This window comes from Centruroides vittatus, unplaced genomic scaffold, assembly GCF_030686945.1.
Source record: "Centruroides vittatus isolate TY-2023 unplaced genomic scaffold, ASM3068694v2 scaffold_520, whole genome shotgun sequence".
Taxonomy (NCBI): domain Eukaryota; kingdom Metazoa; phylum Arthropoda; class Arachnida; order Scorpiones; family Buthidae; genus Centruroides; species Centruroides vittatus.
The window spans coordinates 45,898-65,565 of NW_027122712.1; the positions used below are offsets into that span (position 1 = coordinate 45,898).

At 29.2% G+C, this 19,668-nt stretch overlaps 1 protein-coding gene across 2 annotated transcripts; it reads left to right on the plus strand.

Annotated features, from left to right (window-relative positions):
* Nucleotides 1-1,004: 1,004 nt before the first annotated feature.
* Nucleotides 1,005-18,731, plus strand: LOC136989395 (uncharacterized). Of its 2 annotated transcripts, none has more exons than XM_067287518.1 (6): nt 1,005-1,183; nt 5,625-5,774; nt 12,537-12,692; nt 12,768-12,885; nt 17,226-17,406; nt 17,463-17,536. In XM_067287518.1, exons 1-6 carry the CDS (start codon nt 1,078-1,080, stop codon nt 17,484-17,486), a joined length of 735 nt encoding a protein of 244 aa, XP_067143619.1. In that variant the 5' UTR covers nt 1,005-1,077; the 3' UTR covers nt 17,487-17,536. The 2 variants fall into 2 exon arrangements, with proteins under 2 accessions (XP_067143619.1, XP_067143617.1); XM_067287516.1 differs by having other exon boundaries at nt 1,006-1,183; nt 17,480-18,731.
* Nucleotides 18,732-19,668: the final 937 nt, after the last annotated feature.

Genomic DNA, 19,668 nt, shown 5'->3' on the forward strand with positions numbered 1-19,668 from the left:
AACTGAATGAAGATTAATAAAGTAGAAATTGTTCTGTAAGGGCAAACTTTTAAAATATTTCCCGACAAAATATATTTATTAAACTTTATAATAGAATGATTACAATAATAAAATACAATAAAATATGTACTAAATTTAATTTTAAAAAATTTCAAAAATATTTTTTATATCGCTACTAGTGCCATCTGACGACTAATTCGAGAATTATTACGAAATAAAATCACTAATATATCTTTTAATGCAAATGTTTTCTTACTCGGGATTATCAACTTTAAATAAATATAAAAATAATATTTAAAAAACAGTTTTTATTGTTAATTGATTTATCGACTCTTCAAACCCGATAAAGATCTCAATTTTCATTGGTTATGTTGCGTGAACTCTTTTAATGTTAAACGATTACTTTAAGCTGTTATTTCCTTGTTTTCTTAATCAATTTTCATAAATAAGCCGCCTGAACGGCGAGGAATCTTCCGAAAAATATTCAAACTCGGTCGGGGCGTTTAAAATTTATTATTTTTTCGCATGCCGAGTCAAGTTTTTATTAAAAAAATAATTTCTCATTTTAATCACTAAAATAATTTTATTTATTATAATAACCGAGAAAAATATTTTAATAATCTTGCAGACGAACGTCATACTTGGATAATGATGAGACATAAATTAACGATTGCGAAAAACTAATTAAAAGGACGTACTTCAAACAATATTTTACAAATAATATTCTCACATAATTTCCATCGACTTATATAAATTATTATTACGAATATATAAACGAATACATTAAATAAATGAAATAAAATCATATTAACATAGACATTTTTTAAAAATAAATTAAACAATATATATATATTTTTATTTTTATTCCTTTAATTTGTATAAATATATAATTTATTACTCTAACAGGCGATTTACGTCAAACGAGTATAACGAGAAATTTTCTTATTTTTTTTCAAAAAATAAAATTGAAATATAATGACGTTACGTACAGGAAGTGCGTCATTGCCATCTGGTGATTACAAACGACATTAAAACTAAGATGATGGCCTCGTACATGTGACTTACATTCTATAGTTAATGTTTATTTGGATTGTTTTAATATTTAAGCAGTTTTATAAAATGCATTATCAGTTGACGTTAATAATTTTGCTTGATGTATTACGTTTGCGACTTATAATTCCCGGTAAGATTTATAAAGCGTGTATCTACCGTTTCAATATATAAGACCTTGTTCGTCATTAGGAATATTATATGCGTGTTTAACATTAGACTTTGATGTTTTATTTGATTTTTATGTATTATAATTATAATGACAATTTTATAAACACAGAATATACTTTTATATGCAATTGTACATCTTGAGTAACTTAATTTTAAAGCAGATTATGGTAAATTTTTGTGTTATTGATACAATAAATAGTATTGTCAAGGCCATGTCAATTTAAACTTTCATAAACACTAGGCAAGAATCTCTTCACCAATCATCATCACTACTATTATAATGAAAACAACCCCAAATCCTTTAAAATTTAACAAAAACTCTGCTTTATTGGAAGCGTACTTCGGTAAAACTTTAAGTAGTTTCGAGCGTCGTGTGATTGTACGCAATCTCCCGACGATGCTCGAAACTACTAAAACTGTTCTACTACTCTCCCGACGTTGGGCTTTGTTGCCCCGAAGTACTTGAGAAACTTATTTGAATGAGCGCCAATAAAGTAGATCTTTTTACCTATATCATTGTTACCTCGCTAGGATTGTAGGTAATTCCTACATGAGTAAAATCAAAAGAAACTATGGCTGCAAGATTTTCTTGATATGGCTCTACCAAAACTTGCTTCCTACATAACCAAATAAAATTTATGAAAATTCAATATTAGAATGTTGTTCCAATTTTCCTTAGTTTTTAAATTTGGTATTTTCTTCTATATAAGAAAAAAGAAAAAGGCTTATATGACAAAGTGTGGTGTTAACATAAGATTATTTATTGATGTATATTAGTGAGAATTGATGCTATTAATACACTGTTTCAAAATTAATGTATTTATGAAACATAATATTTAGTACAGTAACGAACAATTTGGGTAACGAATGTTCGCTACCCAAATTGTTCGTTAACCAATTGTCAATTTATCATAGGTTTTTATGGGAATTTGATTAATTCGTTCTAGAGACCCCCAAAAATAAAAAAAATATACTTTCTTACTGCGTTTATTTATATGTAATAATAAAAATACGTATATACAGTCTTGCATTTTTATTAGTCGTGTTTTTTTCGTTTGTGGGGGTTAAAGAATCTGTCCAATGTCGATTGCTTTTCTCTCTTTGGGATTTTTTGGAAGTAATCAATAGCATTGTCATTGTAGAGATCTTCAAGCCTATTAACCTCATTCTGATTTGGATGCCATTTGGATAACTGTTGTTCTGACATCCTCCCATTTCTTCAAAAGATCTTTAATAGCAGATGTCAGCATTGGTCCTCTTTTGTTTTCCTCTTTTTCAGAAGAAAACACATCTCGCTGAGTTTCTTGGTGTTCTTCATTTAAGAGTTCTTGGAAATATTCTGTTGTCACATCAGTTTCAGGTTCCACTGAGCTCTTCAATGCTCTTTATTTTTCAGATGTGATTTTTGTTACTCCTTTATTAGTTTGAGCTTTTTTTGATTATATCTTTCTTAGCTAAGATCTTACTGTAGACCTGTTGAAGTCATCTGCCTAGCAACATCAGACATCTGCCCACTTTCTACCTTGGCTATTATCTCTTGCTTGATTTCTATGGTGAGCACAGTTCTTGAAATTCAACTCTTTTTAGACTCCATAATATTATCAGTTTCTTTTTAAATAAAAAGTCCAGAAAAGCACTTACAAAAAATTTAGAGAACAGAAATCAACTAAAGCACAAAAAAATTATTTAAATGCAAGGCCTGGATAAAATTCGAAATTTGGTATTAAAACGTTAATGAATATCCAATGGGACAGTTAAACTCTCGCTTTTCATAAATAAAAACCAACAAAAAATTTAATGAATATGTGCACGAAGACTATAAAAAATTGTCAGAAAGGTAAACAAAAAGCTGAAATTACAAGGGAGAGTTTCAAAATTTGGAGGAATACTATCCAATAGGTATTGGGTTGAGCGTCGATGTCGACTTCTCCAGAGCTTCAAAAGATTTTGAACTGTCACCTAGAGACCAATTGGTATTCACTATTTTATGTTGCTTCTTTTTGTGTTAGTTCTGTGAAATGTTCGTTGTCCGAACATAAAAATCTTTTGCGAAAGTGTTCGTTATTCGATTTGTTTGCAGTCCGAACTGTTCGTTAACTGATCACCCACTGTAAATGGTTTTATATTAGTTATGTCAGAATAATTTTTTATGTACTAAATATTTTATGATTTTATAACATATAATAAATGGTTGTAAGGTTCCTCCTAGTAAGAAATTGAAGTTGAGACGACCTTAAAATAATACGATCAAAACAACAAAGAAATTTTAGATGGTGTTTGGTCAAACAAAACATATAAGTAATATAAGAAAAACTTTGTAGACCGTGTTTTGGTTTTTTTTTTTCAATGGGGATAGTCCTACAAATCTTGAAGACTGCCAATAATGCTGATATAGAGAAAACATCTACTTAATTTTTTCTAATATCTTTTTAGCCATTTATCTTTAATAATAATAGTTACCATATTGTTGATACATAATCATCATTCTTAGTATCCAAAAATTGACTGTCATCATTTTTGTTCTACTTGGATATAAAGTTTATAACACTGCTAATGATTTTAATGAAATAGAAAAAAAAGTAGAATTTATCTTGTACTAGAAAGTGATACTTAAAATTAATTTATAGTATTATATTCTTGAAATAAAATTGAATTTGTTTAAATTATAAATTTTGTAGAAAAAGGAAAATTCATATTTTTAATAATTTACATTATTAACAAAAATAGTTTTTTTTTTAAATTTGAATATTTAAGTCATAATATGTCTGTTTTATACATATTATTTTCAAATTTTTATAGACTAGGCAGCAAAAAGAGTAAAAAAAAAAAAAAAGCTAAATTTGGTCCAAAGTAGACAAACCTGGCATTACTATGTACTGTACTTCCCAATATGCAGACTAGTATGCGTTTGCATCCATTTAAAGGGGCAGGTGTCTTTAAACTTTAACCTCTATTTTCTGAGTACAGTAGAACAGTCTGCTAAAACTAGATGTCTGAATTGCTGTACAGTTGGAGATCGAACTCATCTTTGCTTACCAAGAGAAGAAAATCTATTCTACTCAAAATGGAACATTCTACAGTGCCAGTTTTTATTGTTCACATTGAAAAGTGTAAAAAGCAACCATTATTGGAAATAGGGTTGTTTCTTGGATGTTTTGAAGGTAGTTTAGAGTTCAGTTTGACAAATTCTGGTAAAATTTTGTTTGCTTTATCGCATGAAAATTAACACTGTGACAATGGTGTTTAGCCAGAACGGCGACAAAATTCGTTTTATCGGTGTTCATTTTAAGGTGATTTGACCATAATTTTAAATATTCAGTTTTTCATTTTGAATTATAAAAGGTTTAGTTTAAATGTTTTCAAGCAAACAAATTTTCTTAATTACAAAATTTTCCTCTTTGGAAATATTAGAAACAAAATTTATGAATTTATAAGAAAGATATTAATATAGCATGTTAGATATATATTTATGTCACATACACTGGAAAGTTCAATATAATGATTTGTCATACTTCTCTTTTGTCATGTCTATTGATGGTATATGTATTTTATAAAGTGAGCAAAGAAACACACAATGTAATGAAAGTGAATGCATGCTTAATTAATGGCACAGCAAAAATGCATCATATGTATTTTCATTCTGTTAAAAAGCAAACTACAGGAAAACTAAAAGTGCAGGCTAAATAATGAGACTAATTAAAAGACATGTAAGCATGTTTCTTTTAATTAGCTTCATGTATTAGTCTCATTATTCTCCATTTCAGGTTTATAAACATTTCTAAAGAATTGACTTAAAGAAAATGCAAACAAAAAATTTCATAGTAACTTATATAAAAAGATGAGATAATTAAAATGCAATAATGGAAAATAAAGATATAAAACATGATACAATATATTGTATCATGTTTTCTATCTTTATTATAATGTAAAGTTTATTGTATTGTATATGTATTGTTTATTGTAAAGTATAATGTGTTTTAATTAATGCAATTAATTTAATATTAGTATAATCAACAGTTTGAAAACTTTAAATAAAATATAAGTAAATTTTTTAAAATGTTGTATATTAAGGTGTTTTTATTTATATTTTGCATATCATGATTGAAGAAAGTTTTATGTATAAATAGATAACCTTTCATTCTATTTCGTAATTTAGAAATTCAGTACAGTTCTATTGTGCACGGTATTGTCTAAAATAATTGAGGATAATAATTCTGTATGTATGACATTACTGTTGATATTGAAGCAGTTGGAGAGAATATTCAATGACATGATGTCATTCAATTGAGTACTCTCTCTATATGAATAATAATAAAACTTTTAATTTGTTTATATAAATAATAACTTGAATATAAATGTTATTGCTGATTTTTAATCATGAATCAAAATGTTTTATTTTATAGTAAATTCCCAGTCTTTTCACTTTTGTGACAGTGTAATTTTTCCCCAATTTAAATTCACACAGACAGATAATTGCACTTTAATTTGTGGACTGCATTTTGAACAACATACAAACATGAGAAGAATAAAGGAAATTGCTTTGTGCGTTGAAGGTAAGTTTACAATTGAATAAAATGATAGAGCATTTAAATTTTAATGATATTCTCCTAGTTACTAAACGTTGCTGTAAAGACAAATAATTTTTCATTTTCTTGTGAAAATTATGTACTATTTATAATTTGGACATTACAAGATTTATCATTTTTCGAAGTTTAATTTTTCATAATTCCTATTTTATATCTTGAAGGACATTTTTTTCAAACAATTGTTCAAAATTACATCTTTGGAGAGTAGTTTGTTCTCTTTACTTGAATAGTTGTTATTATTTTTATTTTAAAATTACATTTTCATAAATATATTTTATCAGTTTTTATTAATAAACAATTAAAAGTCATAGGTACTTATTCAGCTTTTTTAATAGGCTTTAAAGCCAAAGCCTAAGGCTTTGCTTATTAAAATAATTTAATAAGTTCTTTATCAATTGATATTATTGCTGTAAAATTTATATTAACTAATTGGTGAGTATCACGTAATATTTTGTGAAAATATTAACATCTGTAGAATATCAATATTTTGTAATATTCAATAACTATATAAACTATTATATTAAAATAATAAATCAAAAGAATTCAGTAATACAAGGACCAACCATTAATTATATGTATACTTTTTGAGTCACTTTTGACCTCCTCTCTCCCTATTGTGTACAATGATGTACTCTTTGTGACTCTCCTCCTTCAAACTGTAGAAGTAATTAATGGATGGCCTCACAGATTAAATTTTAATAAATAAAATGAAAAAAATGTCTCAAATCTACTATAATTTTTAAAATTTATACAAATATTTTCATCTCATATTGAAGCAGCTACTATAAATTGTTGAAATCATTTTTATGCAATTAAAGAAAGATTATCCAGATTTCAGACACTTTTACTTAATTTTCATTATCAAAAGGTTACTCGTGTAAGAATATTCTTAAACACTTTAGGATAATAATTACATTAGAATAATAATAATTAGAATAATATTAATCTAGAATAATAATAATCGTTACGATAATAATTTTGTTTTTTCCAAAACTGTTTTCCATGAACAAATGAACAAATGACATAAAATCTCATTAGTAAGACACAATAGTAAATCTTTCTAATGACAGTCTTATGACGAGAAATTTTAATACTCAATATTAAGACTCACTTTTCATTATTTAGATGAATGTGCAAGTACACACAGCAAGTACTGATTGGATGATACATTGGGTACAGAAATGCATTCATTGCTTTATGAAATTCTACTATTTCATTCATTATGACTTGCTTACCTTCTTACTAGAGAAACTACTTCAGAAATAACTTGCTTTATACTTAGAGTATTAGAAAACTGTACAAACAAGAATTTTGGAAGTCAAAAACTTGGAATGAGAAGTCAAAGACTTATAACCCCCAATCCTTACTGGATGAAGAATATTAAACTTCCAAAATCTGTACTCATCAGTTAACCTATTACCATGTTTCTATCATTTAAGATATACTATTAAGGTAGTGCTGGAACCATAAAAATACTATCAGACCATATTACAATTATCATACTTTGTCTGCTATTTCTTTTTCCAGTCTGTGGGTATCACTTAAGTGTAAAATAGTACAGATGGGAAGCCCCATTGTTGGCCTGTTACATTAGTAATTTGAGCCTGGAAAAGCAACCTATTACCTTGTTGCAACAATGAAATTTACTGCTACATTAAACATGTAGATGATATCCTTATTGTCTGGAAATTGAAGTTTGTTGGCATGGTTGAGAAAATGGTGGACAATTCCAATTCTTTGGCTTCTTATTACAAGTCAAAAATTATATGGATGTACAGTACATTTCCGAGATATCTCATTACAATTATAAGAGAAAATAACAACCAATGTTGTTTACCAAACCAGTTTTCCACCTGTTATATATTCCATTTGCATCTAGGAACCCTTTCAAATACAAAATCTCTACCTTCAAAGCATATATCAGGTTATCTTACACTCATTGCTTTAGCATTCTAGATACTGCTCAAGACCTTTGAAAGAATTAAGAGCATAACTGAAAATTACTATCTCCCTATAAGCATCATCAATAATTTGATTTCTTCTTATAATAATCCATCACTTGGATTAACTTCTTAACCATTGAGTAAAGCCTTCAGAGAACAAGATATAACATGTAAAGTATAAAGGAATCTACTAAACTCCATCTCAACACCAGAAAATAATAATAACTACCTCTTAACCTTTTACCAGTGTGTAATCCCTCTTCGCCCAAACTTGTAATATAAAGGAATCTTACAATAGTGAGATTGTGGCCGAAGTTTTCATCTCTAAAACACAAGTGTTGAATGTCAAGTGCTGCTATCTTGTAAGCCATGCTCGGCATTCAATGTTTACATTTTAGAGATGAAAACTTTGGCTCAACCTTGTTAATATATCAACTTTATCAAAAATGCTAAAGACTAACTGTTGAAAGGCATTTATTCTCTCCTCATCACAGATGGATGATTCAGTCAAGAGTTCAACTATGCTGTTGGCCTTTGCATCCTAACAGAGCAATGTACAAACTTTCTGTCATCAAAAAGGTCAATGACCCTGCAGTTACTGAATGTTTGAAGAACAAAATTCATAAATACAGACTGAAGGAGACTTGTGTAAATCATAGGGATGCAGATACTAGCCAATGCATAGTATATTTTAGATACCACTTAATTTACATATGAATCTTTGATCATAATTATCAAAATTTTGAATGTCAGTTATCAAGTTATTGCTAGTTTTTATTTATTAAACTTATTTTGTTACTTTTAAGTTTTATTTTCATTAATTGTCTTATTTTGTTATTTTGAATATAACATTATATGGAATAAATTTAATGTTCTCAAACATCTATATTCAAATCTGATGATGGCTACTAAAGTAACTGAAAATGTTTGTCTATTGAATTGAACTCAGTTCATCATTAACTGAAGAGTGAATTATGATATATATGATATAGAGTGAATTATTCATTCTTCTATATAAAATCCATCTTCTTCTTTCTCAAAACATTCATTTATATCCGACAGGAAAAAATTAAAAAGATGTGGGGACCATGAGTCACCCTGTAGTAATCCTCTTTCTACTTGTAATGCTGGCCATTTCTTGTCAAATTGTTTTATTACTTCATAGTGGCCAAACAATTGGTCAATTATTCTAATCATACATGTATCTGCTCCATTTTTTCTCAACTTATCCAGCAGCACTGTGATAACCACTGCTTTTTCAATGTCTAAAAACAAGGCAAAACTTTGTCTCTTTTTTTATATAATTGCACTTGAACTAGTTCAGTCAATGTAAATAATGCTGTTTGAGTGCCTCTGTTTTTTGTGAAAGCAAACTGTGTATGCTTGCGAAATTTATTAGTATCAGTCCATTCATTAAACTTTTCCGTGAGTATTGCTGTAAACAATTTGCAGAACCCAGACAAAAGAGCAATAGGTCGATAGTTGGCTGGACAATTTCTTGCACCTTTTTTAAATATCATTTGAAATATGATTCTATTCCAATCTTCAGGTATTGTACCCGAGTAGTAAAAATTATTATAGAAGATATTTGTGTATTGGCCAACCTATATCGAAAAATTTTTGATTGGTAAAGAAAATGGCTCCAGGAGCCGTTTTCTTTCTTAATTTTTTGATACACCTATGTAAATTTTCTACATTGAATATTTCTGTTATTGGTTCAGTTGTAGTCGTAATACATTGTCGTTTCTGCTCTTTGTATTTATTTTTGTAGATAATGGAAAATTCCTCTAAGTATTGTTTCCAATTTTCATAACTCACATAGCATTTTGACTCTGTGGTTTGCGATTTATTTCGGACTTGATTAATAATAATCCAAAATTTTTTAGTATCTCTGACCTTTAATAATTGGTCACTCATTTCAGAATAGTATTTCTTCTTTTTTGCTTTAATTAGATTTTGATATATTTTTTTTGTTCCTTATATATTCTTTCAATATTGACTCCAAGTTCATTTTTCTAAATTGCTGTAAGCTACGTTGTTTCTTAATCTTATGAAGGTAACAATTCTTATCAAACCATATATGTTTAGGTTGTATTCTATTATTGTTCCAAGAATTTTTATTATGAAACTGATCTATTATATTCACTAAGTTACCATATTTCTGTATATCCATTGTACAGTTTTCACAATCTTGTATCATTAACAATTTATTGTTGAATTCATTTTTAAATTTTATCAGATTAAAACTTGTTCCCATCTCTTCTATTGGTTCGACTATTTTTTTTGAATTTGATCTTTTCTGTTTTCGTAAGGAAATCCAATTACTTCTAATTGCACAGGGAAGTGATCAGACATATCGTTATTCAAAACCCTAAATTCCTTAATCTTATTTAGAAAAAATTCGGAACAAATTATATAGTCAGCTACAGATTTACCAATACTTGACAAATAGGCATATTCTGCAGGACAATCACTTGGTAGTCTTCCATTCAATATGTATAAACTATTATCTTGTACAAATTCTAGTAATAACCTTCCTCCTAAGTTACTTTCTTTATCTTTAGATGTTCTAGTATTATCAATGATTCCATTATTATTTTTATTTTTGGTATCCATTATTTTGCCTATTTGGCTATTAGCATCACCACCTATTATCCACATGTCTGTAATACTAGTTCTTTGTATTATCATATTTTGGATTCCTAGTAAGATACTCTTTTTATCGGCATTTGGTGGTAGGTATATGAGTACTAGTCCTAGACGTATTTCTCCCCGGAGTATACTTAAACGTTGACAAAGCTCTATTTCAGCTAGGATGTAGTTATAATCTATATTCCAAGACTTCAATTTTCCTAGATTTTTTTTTGATTAATAATAATAGACCTCCAGAGGGACGACCGAATTTACTATTTCTTTGAGCTTTACTTTCTAATACCAGAAAGGTTTGTTCCAAATATGTTTTATCTTCTATATTTAGCTGAACCGACCAAGTTTCAGATAAACCAATAACTGTATTAGATTCCAAGTAATCGTGAAATATTTCTGTGTTCAGTTTTCTTTAGAGTCCTTGTATATTCCAAACTCCAAAGAGAATTTTTAAATTATTTCTTTTTGTATTGGAGTTTATTTCTAGTGGCAAATCTTTAACGATATTCGACTAATCTAATCTGTTCTTTTGTTGATTTTTATTTCCTATTGTTTCTTGATTTACGGCATCATCTGAACTGCAAAAACACATGGAAATATAAGATTTTATTGCGTGTATATTTGATAAACCATTCAACTCAGTCCTAAAAAACTCTTTAGTTGTATAACTTTTCCTTAGTTGAGATCATATGCGTAAATATTTTATTTATTTCTATAATAATCATCTCTCACTATTATTTTGATGCCTTTTGCTTCTTCTTGTTGAATTATTGGAATAAAATTTTTTCTCCTCACTCTCGATCTTCTACACAGATCCATTTTGAATATAATTTTTTCCGTTTTTCTAAATTAATTTTAGATTTCTTTGTCCAAAATTCTTTAAGTATTAAATTTCTATCATATGTTGAGGTTAATACAATTTTTGCCATAGGTTTATATTCATTATTAGTTAATTTAATTAAACTCTCTATTGGACTACTTGTTATGCCTAGTTCTATTGTTATAAATTGTTCTAATTCATTTAAATATTCGGAGGTTTTAAAAGGCAAATTAATAATTACTACATTTTTGTTCGTTTTTTTCATTTAATAATTGATCTATTTCAAATTCTAGCATACCTTTTGTGAGGGAATTATCCTTAATTAATAATAACATTTCTTCCAGTTTTTGTGCGACTTTTTTAGATTTCCAGTTGATAAGCTCTATTTTCCTCTTTTGGAATGTTTACTTCTGCCCTGATATTTTGTAATTCATTATTTAATAGTGAATTTTTCTTGGATTAAGTCGTATATGGATTTCAGCAAATATTTTTGTTCTTCAGCGGTTGAAGTGTCTATTCCTCGTACGGTGTGAAAGTAGTCTTGTATTTTTGGAGATCTGACATCAATTAATTCACCTCTATTGCAATCTTGTTCTTCTGGCAGAATTTCTTGACGACACAATTTCTGGTATATTTGTTTTTCCTATAACTTTAGAATTGACATTGCGAGGCCTCCCTTGCCCCTTCTTTTGCATATCTGAATGGCCACCATATTGAGGTGATCTAGACAGTGGTCCTGGGTTAGATTCTATACCAGAAATAATCAATAGGTATAATATCACTAGCAGAGATAGTCTATTTTTATAAGTCCATTTCACTTGAGGTTGCATTTTCTTCTGGGAGCACACCAATATCACTCAATGTAGTATCAAATATTTTCTTGAGGTAATCCCCCGAACACCTTTGCCTGTCAAGACACACCCCCCCTTGTTATGTGTAAAATGAACATGCCAAAGAGGAGCAAAATTTGATATGATTTGTATCAAACAAATAAATTTTCTGTTTTATTACAATGGAAAATAAATGCTGCTGTTAAATTAGTGCCTTTACCAAATAGAGGTAACCTGGAATGTCAATGACCACACAATAAATAAAGGCATACATCTTAATGATATTTTGCAGCATAATTAATAAAATTTCCAAAAGAATAAAAATATGGTACTTTTGATTCATGAAAGTAGATCAATAAATATAAGTTGGCCAGGCTTGATATATTTAGAAAATATTTAAACAACTATTAATAGTATGTTATAAGAATAAGAATACATTAAAAAATAAAGAAAATTATGATAATTAAATATTTATATTTTTAAATTTTAGATAGACAAACTCCATTTATCTGTCAAGGCAATAATGACTGTTATGAACAGTATTCTGGATCTTACTGCAAACAAACAAACTGCTTCTGTGAAAATTTTCACGAAAAGAACAAATCCCGTGCAAAGCCAGTGATAAATACACTTAATATATGTGTTAGTTAGTATCTCATAATAAAAAACTAATTTTAATCAATTTTGATTTGTTGATTTATTAATAATAATTTTATTTCAGTCCAGTCTACTAGTTTAGAGACACGATCAGTATTTCCATGGAAAACTGTTCTTGCAGTATGTGGAGCTCTTGGAGTTGTAGCACTTCTTTTTGTAGGTTTAAGGTGGATTTATCCCATGTAAGTATTAAATCATTTTATTGGATAGAATGACAGTCTTATTAATAATTCCCTAAGATTATTTAACTACTTCTTAAGTAGAAATAAGTTGAAACCGGTTTCTTTGTACTTGAATATCTGTAGTCTTGGAAAAGAAGTGGAAAGACAAATTTTTATGACAATGGATACATAAATTGTAAATTTAAGCAATATAAATTATTAAATTTGTACCTTGTGCATCTTATTCATTAAATTCAGTTGTAAATGATGCTGCCAAAGTAACAGTTAATTTTTTTAACATTGTAAAAGAATTTTACATGTTTTTTTCTGCATCCCCTTATAGATGGGACATACTAAATCGGAATATCACTGGTTTAACATTGAAATCTATAAATAATACAAGATGGGAGAGCAGAATAAATATATCAAATATTTTAATAAATTTTTTTAAACTCCTGTCAATTATACAAAACTATCATAAACATATACCAGTAAATTCCTATTGGTTAAATCTACTCGCGATTCACATAATGGGGCGAGAGTGGCCAAATATCTGGCACGCAGGCGGCTAACAGCCCAGAACTGGTCCTGGATAGAATCATTGGAAGTGTTATCTGATATTTTGGTGTGTAGCATCCACCAGCTAAACCGTGTGAGGTCGGTGCTCTGTAAAGTGCATGCATGAATGCATATAATCTGGTTGCTTTACACCATTGTTATTTTCACTGTGGAAGCTGGCTCAGTTTCAACAATACAGTGCTTCCATTGGGAATACAGCACTTCCATTCCACCACTGATATTTGAATATAAGATAGCAATCTTGTCGTTTTTTTCACATGTAGTATAGAAATTTCTAATAAGATACATAATGCGGTTATAATAAAATATTAATTTTAATTAATTCAAAGTACGTTAAAATATGAAAATAATCGCACAGTACGTATTTATATTTTAGAAAATACAAGGGAAGCAGCGCTTCCACCACCTCCAAGGACGGCACACCACTGAATGAAAGACATTTCCATAAAAAATTTAGTACAAAACTCACCATTAAGGGAACAAACATTTGTACAAGACATTCACACTATACAAAGATCTTGCAATGCAGAGGATTCTGTTCAATGTGGTCCCCATTTTAAAGCTGTAAAACCTTTAAAATGGGGACCAAAATTTTCAGCATTTTGCTGCAAATATGAGGATTTTCCATTGTCTAAATACAACAGTTATGAATGTTCACCGTCCACTGATTTGAAAATGTGTCTTGTTTGGCATCTGATATTTAAAACTAGTTAATTTGTGCTATATTTTATGTTACTTTTAATTTTAAAATTTAAACATGAGTGATTTGTGGCATCATTTAAAAAAAACATAGTAAATTGGTACTATGTAAAATTGTGATGTTAACTGATGTACTATCAAAATTTCAGTATACGTCAAATCACTTTAAATTCATGCATACTTTACTGCCAACTTAGTGAGAAAAGGCAAGAAAACAGATTGATAATTATAATAATGATACCAATTTCATTGCCTTAGAAGATTTTCTGGAATCCAGAAAATCTTCTATGGCCATGACATATCCACTCCATTCTGGCAATGATCAGTTGCATTTTCCTGTTGGCAACTGCTGGTTGTAGCTGATATAATATGGAAAATAATGCACCAACTTTCTCACTATCTTGCACAATGTGCTATAGGATACATTCAATTGCAGTTGCACTGCTGGAGACTGCAGAATTATCCATTGACTGTTTGACAACAGCTATGGTAAACACATTTAATGATTTGTGAAGTGCTAGGTTTGCATCTTTGACTGGGTTTGAACTCTCAGACATTCAGTTTCCTCAAAATGAATGATCATTCTCCCAAAAGCTTGTGAATTTAATGGTCCTCAGGATAAATTCTTATGACAGCAAAATTCCTGAAGTACCAACAAAGCTCTTCCATTGTTTTCATAACACAACTTCACAAAAAATGTACATTCTAGTCAGATGATAGTCATTATAGAGTGAGATTTGATAGCTTTGTTCACTTTTATACCCAGAACTTAGCCGCAGCACATATGCTTATGGAAAAGAAACTGCTTTTTCATTGTCTGTAGAACCAAAATTTCCATGGGGTGAATTTTGGTATTTTTATGGAAATTCCACCATATCATGTTTGGTTGCATTTGGACTACTAAATATCTCTAACAGAGTTGAATAGGTATATGATCACTCAGTATATAGAATATAACTGAAAGCTGCTTAAGTTTTTAAACTGTGAAAGCATACTTAGGCAAATATAATTATTTACAATATTTATTAGTTGATAATCAAAAGGAATGTTGTCCATACAATACACATCTCAAATCCCGATGAGTTAATATAATAATCCAACAATCGCCTAAATATTCGAGCTATAATATGGCTATAATCAAATAATTAATACAAATAAATTTAGTACTAGAGGTAAGTGTTATGAGCTATCTCTTATATAAATTAATTATTATAGTTTTAATAATTTAATAAATAATTTAGAACCTTCTGGAAGAAAATAACTGACCTGGGGCGGGCATCCTCCACTTGCCGTGCGGTGCGCTACCAATTGCACTACCCGGACCCCAAGCCAATCAATCAATATTTTTTATTCAGGTACAATGTACATACTTGGTACTGCAGAGCATTGCCGAGTTAAATGTATACAGTAAAATGACAGTTGTATCACGGTTACAAAATGTGAAGCAGAGTAAGCAAGAAAATAAGATATTAAAACTAGTGAATACAAAAGCAAATCAAAATGGAACAAATATTAAGATCCATTATACAATGGCTTGTAAAGAACAGATAAAGTAACTTGTATACAGTGGTTTTGAGTACAAGTTAGTAAAATGGAATACAATAATAGATACGATATAATACAATAAAATGGAAAATAAAATATAAATGCGATAAGAGTACATTAATATAATAAAACATAAACAAGACAGTGAAGATAATTATAAAGTAAATGCAAAAGAACAATACATATATACAGTGCAAGTGCAGCTAGAGGCTGTAGAGGTGACAGTGGATTACATAAATGTACATGAAGCTTAACAAATCTATTGTTGACAACAGGAGCAAGTTATTGGCTGGAGTTGCTGGTAACAAGAACACAGTGTCTTTTGATCAGAGCTTTGAAGGATGTATATAGTTCTTTGTTTTCCAGAGTCTTTGTGGTGACACGGCCAGAGGATGTTGTGCTTTGAGGCAAAGAGTTTGATGTTTAACCTTTTGTGTTCCAGACACAGACAGCTATAAAGTCTATGGTGGCATTGTCCTCCAGGTTACAAATGTCACACAGGGGGGTATTTTTAATTGCAAACCTATGGAGATAGAAGGAGAATTTCCTGTGGTTAGTGAGAAATTGGCAGAGGTGGCTGCTGGGCTTAATCCAGTTGTACTTCTGGTAATCTTCGATGTTCTGGATGTAATTATATGTAGTAGTGTTGTGGACCCCAAGCCAGCCTTTGCTTCAATAAGTATTTAAATTTTGATATAACCTTCCACGGTTGCTAACGGCACTGGCTGGAGACGACCTTACGTCAACGGCCAACGAACATCTCTTTTGCGGCCTAGTGTCACAGAGGAGATGATCATTGGCCGTTGACATAGGGTCGTCTCCAGCCAGCGCTGTTAGTGAGTGACCATGGAAGGTTATATTGAAATTTAAATACTTCTTGAAGCGAAAGCGTCTTGGGGTCCGGGTGGTGCAATTGGTAGCGCACCGCATGGCAAGCAGAGGCTGCCCGCCCCGGGTCAGTTATTTTCTTCCAAAAGGTTCTAAATTATTTATTAAATTATTAAAATTATAATTATTAATTCAGATAAGAGATGACACACAACACTTACCTCTAGTACCAAATTTATTTGTATTAATTATTTGATTATAGCCATATTATAGCCCAAATATTTAGGCGATCATTGGATTATTATAGGAATGTTGTCATAAAATTACTCCACAATGATAATTTCTTTGAATTATTATCAGTGTAAATTTTATATTTATAAAATTTTAAGAATTAACATTTTATTAATATTGCCAAACAATCCACCATTTTTATTTATCAATCTATATTAAGGCTAAATTAATAATTATATATGAAATGATTTGGCTAGCGGTAAGTGGCCTAACTGCTTACCTTTGGCCAAATTGCTTTATATCTAATTATTAAATTAGCCTTAACCTAGCCCAATAAATAATCTGGTGGATTGTTTGGCAATATTTATTTAATCAGGTTATTGCATACATTATTGAAACATTATTATACTGTTAAGGTTGATAAATATAAGTCTAAGCTAAATCCTCTTTTTACAAAATTAGAAATTAATTTATTTCAGGATGCAGGATATGAACTGTCCTAACCACAGATCTGAATGGCAGGAACCACCAAGAGAAGGTTCATTTTATTCTGCATATCCATCTGTTCCTAGAGAAACATCCTTACCAACACAGCAAAGAAATTATAATCATTCAGATAATACACTAGATGATAAGCCTCCAGCATATGAAACAATTCAAGTAAATATTTAAAATGAAATTTTTAAACTTTTATTAACCTCTATTTAATCAATAAGTTTTTAAAAAACTTTAGTTGTTAGATGCTCTTCCTAAGTATGAAGATGCCTCGGCAAGTCAAAACATTCGCCAGACAACCGGATGAAAAAAAATTTCATTGTTTTCAACAAAAGCAACATTTTTTTATAATCAAGATATATTTATCGACATTATATATCAAATGCAAAAGTACAATGGGTAGTCTTTACCACAAAGATATAATTTCGTGCAGATTTAATATTTTTATAAAATTATATTGGACCAAATATTTTTTAATATAAAGGGAATTTATATTAAAGTACAGTAGAGCATCGATTATCCGACCGCGTTCTAGTCGGCAAATTCAAATGTCCGCTAGTGATGTGGCGCTACAATATTCGGTTATGTCTTGGCTACTTTAATATTATTTTTGTTAAATTTTTGCATGTTTTAGCTGGCAGCACTGGCTCGACCATGAAAGGGAGGCTAGTATTTAAACCAGGCCTAATACACTACACTAATAATGTATTTTTTCATACTTTTCGGTTATCCGACCAACCCCAGTCCCCAATTAAGTCGGATAATCGATGCTCTACTGTATTAAAAAAGAAAATAATTTTTTCAACATAGAATTGTATATATGCTTAGGCATCTTATAAAATAATTATTTTATACATTGTACGTTAAATATATATTTGCAAAGTTATATAAAAAAAGAGGTTGTTAATATATTATTGAGCCGTCTACAAAGTGATAGTTAGCCCCTCTCAGTGCTATTTTGTGATAAATCTTGTGTCATTAAATGGCACATTTGTTTACATGTATATATGTTTTTAAAAAAAAAAGAACGAATGTTTGTTGTAATCACCAATGTAACAAGATTTTCTTAAACATAATATACAGATTTCTGGAAATATTACAAAATTCAATGTATATAGTTATTAAAAATGAAAACGCATAAAATTCGGCCAAAGATAGTCATAAAACGACCAAAAATATTAGCGAATAAAGAGTAATTTTGATAATTTTCTGATCTCAGCAGTTTGTTCTTTTAGTTACTTATTAAAAACTGTCATAGAATATTTTTATTATATTTTTGTTGGCAGTTTTCAAAAAGTGGTGGTTTAAGTCAGCATTCAAGATATTTTTTTAAGAATAATTTTTGTCTAATATTTGAAAACTGAATGAAAAGTTATATGAATAAAATTCAAAGCACATTTTTTAATAATTATATTACTAGGAAGTTTTCAATATAATTTTGTAAACAATTGTATTGAATTTCAATTCTTATAATAAAATATCGTTGCTAATTGTTTTTTTCTCATTTATATAGTCAATATTTTCTACAATATGAAATTAATAGTTAAATTATCAAAATGACAATTACTTTTTGCAAAAATATATTCCACTTAAATGTTACTCTATTTCTAGAGCAACTCTCAAAATTAGTTTTGAGCAAATATAGTTCTGATATTTTGCATTTTTTTTTTTTTTTTTTTTAACTCTAACCTTTCAATACTTGTTTTAGATTTATATAATTTCAAAAGCATTACTTTAAAATTCAAAAATTAACTAAAATGTTTTCCTAAAAGAATTGGCTTAAATTCCAAATATTGCAAGATTCACGGAAAACCTACACAGAAGCAATGCAGAATTACTTATTGAGCTTAAAATCAATATTCAGCATTATTTGGATGTTTACTCAGTCTGTATGACTTAATCAGAGACTATATTGCTCATCCAGAAGAAGAGTGGCTCAAATTGCTTCTGGAAAATTGATGATGGAGTTTAGTGTTATACATACTAAATGATCACACTATTACCTTAAGAATTTCAACTAATAGGTAAACAAACATACATACATGAATATACATTTGCTTATAAAACTAAATTTTCATGAAAAAAGTTATTAATAGTTTAAACTTGATTTTTAGTGTATTTACACTAAATACATCCCATGTCTTCCTATATCAAGTTTATACAAAATATTTACAAACTTTAAGAAGAAAGTAAAAGTGAAAATTGGAACTTAAGATTAAGAAAGTGAAATTCTAATGTTTAATTAAAAGCTGTTGTTTTTGGGTGATGGTGTTATTATTGGGATGCGGTGAGATGGTGCATGCATTGCCATTCCTAAAAAATGCCAGAAATGTTCAACGACATTATCACAATGTGGCAAGATTGTGCTGCCACTAGAGTAAGGATGAAATAACATTTGATCTGGAGATATGGCTATTATCTAAGAAT

Coding starts and splice junctions, on each gene's coding strand:
- LOC136989395 (XM_067287516.1), top strand. CDS start 1,078: ATGTTTATTTGGATTGTTTTAATATTTAAGCAGTTTTATAAAATGCAT. Junction 5,775..12,536: donor AATTGCTTTGTGCGTTGAAG/GTAAGTTTACAA, acceptor TTTAAATTTTAG/ATAGACAAACTCCATTTATC. Junction 12,886..17,225: donor TTAAGGTGGATTTATCCCAT/GTAAGTATTAAA, acceptor AATTTATTTCAG/GATGCAGGATATGAACTGTC.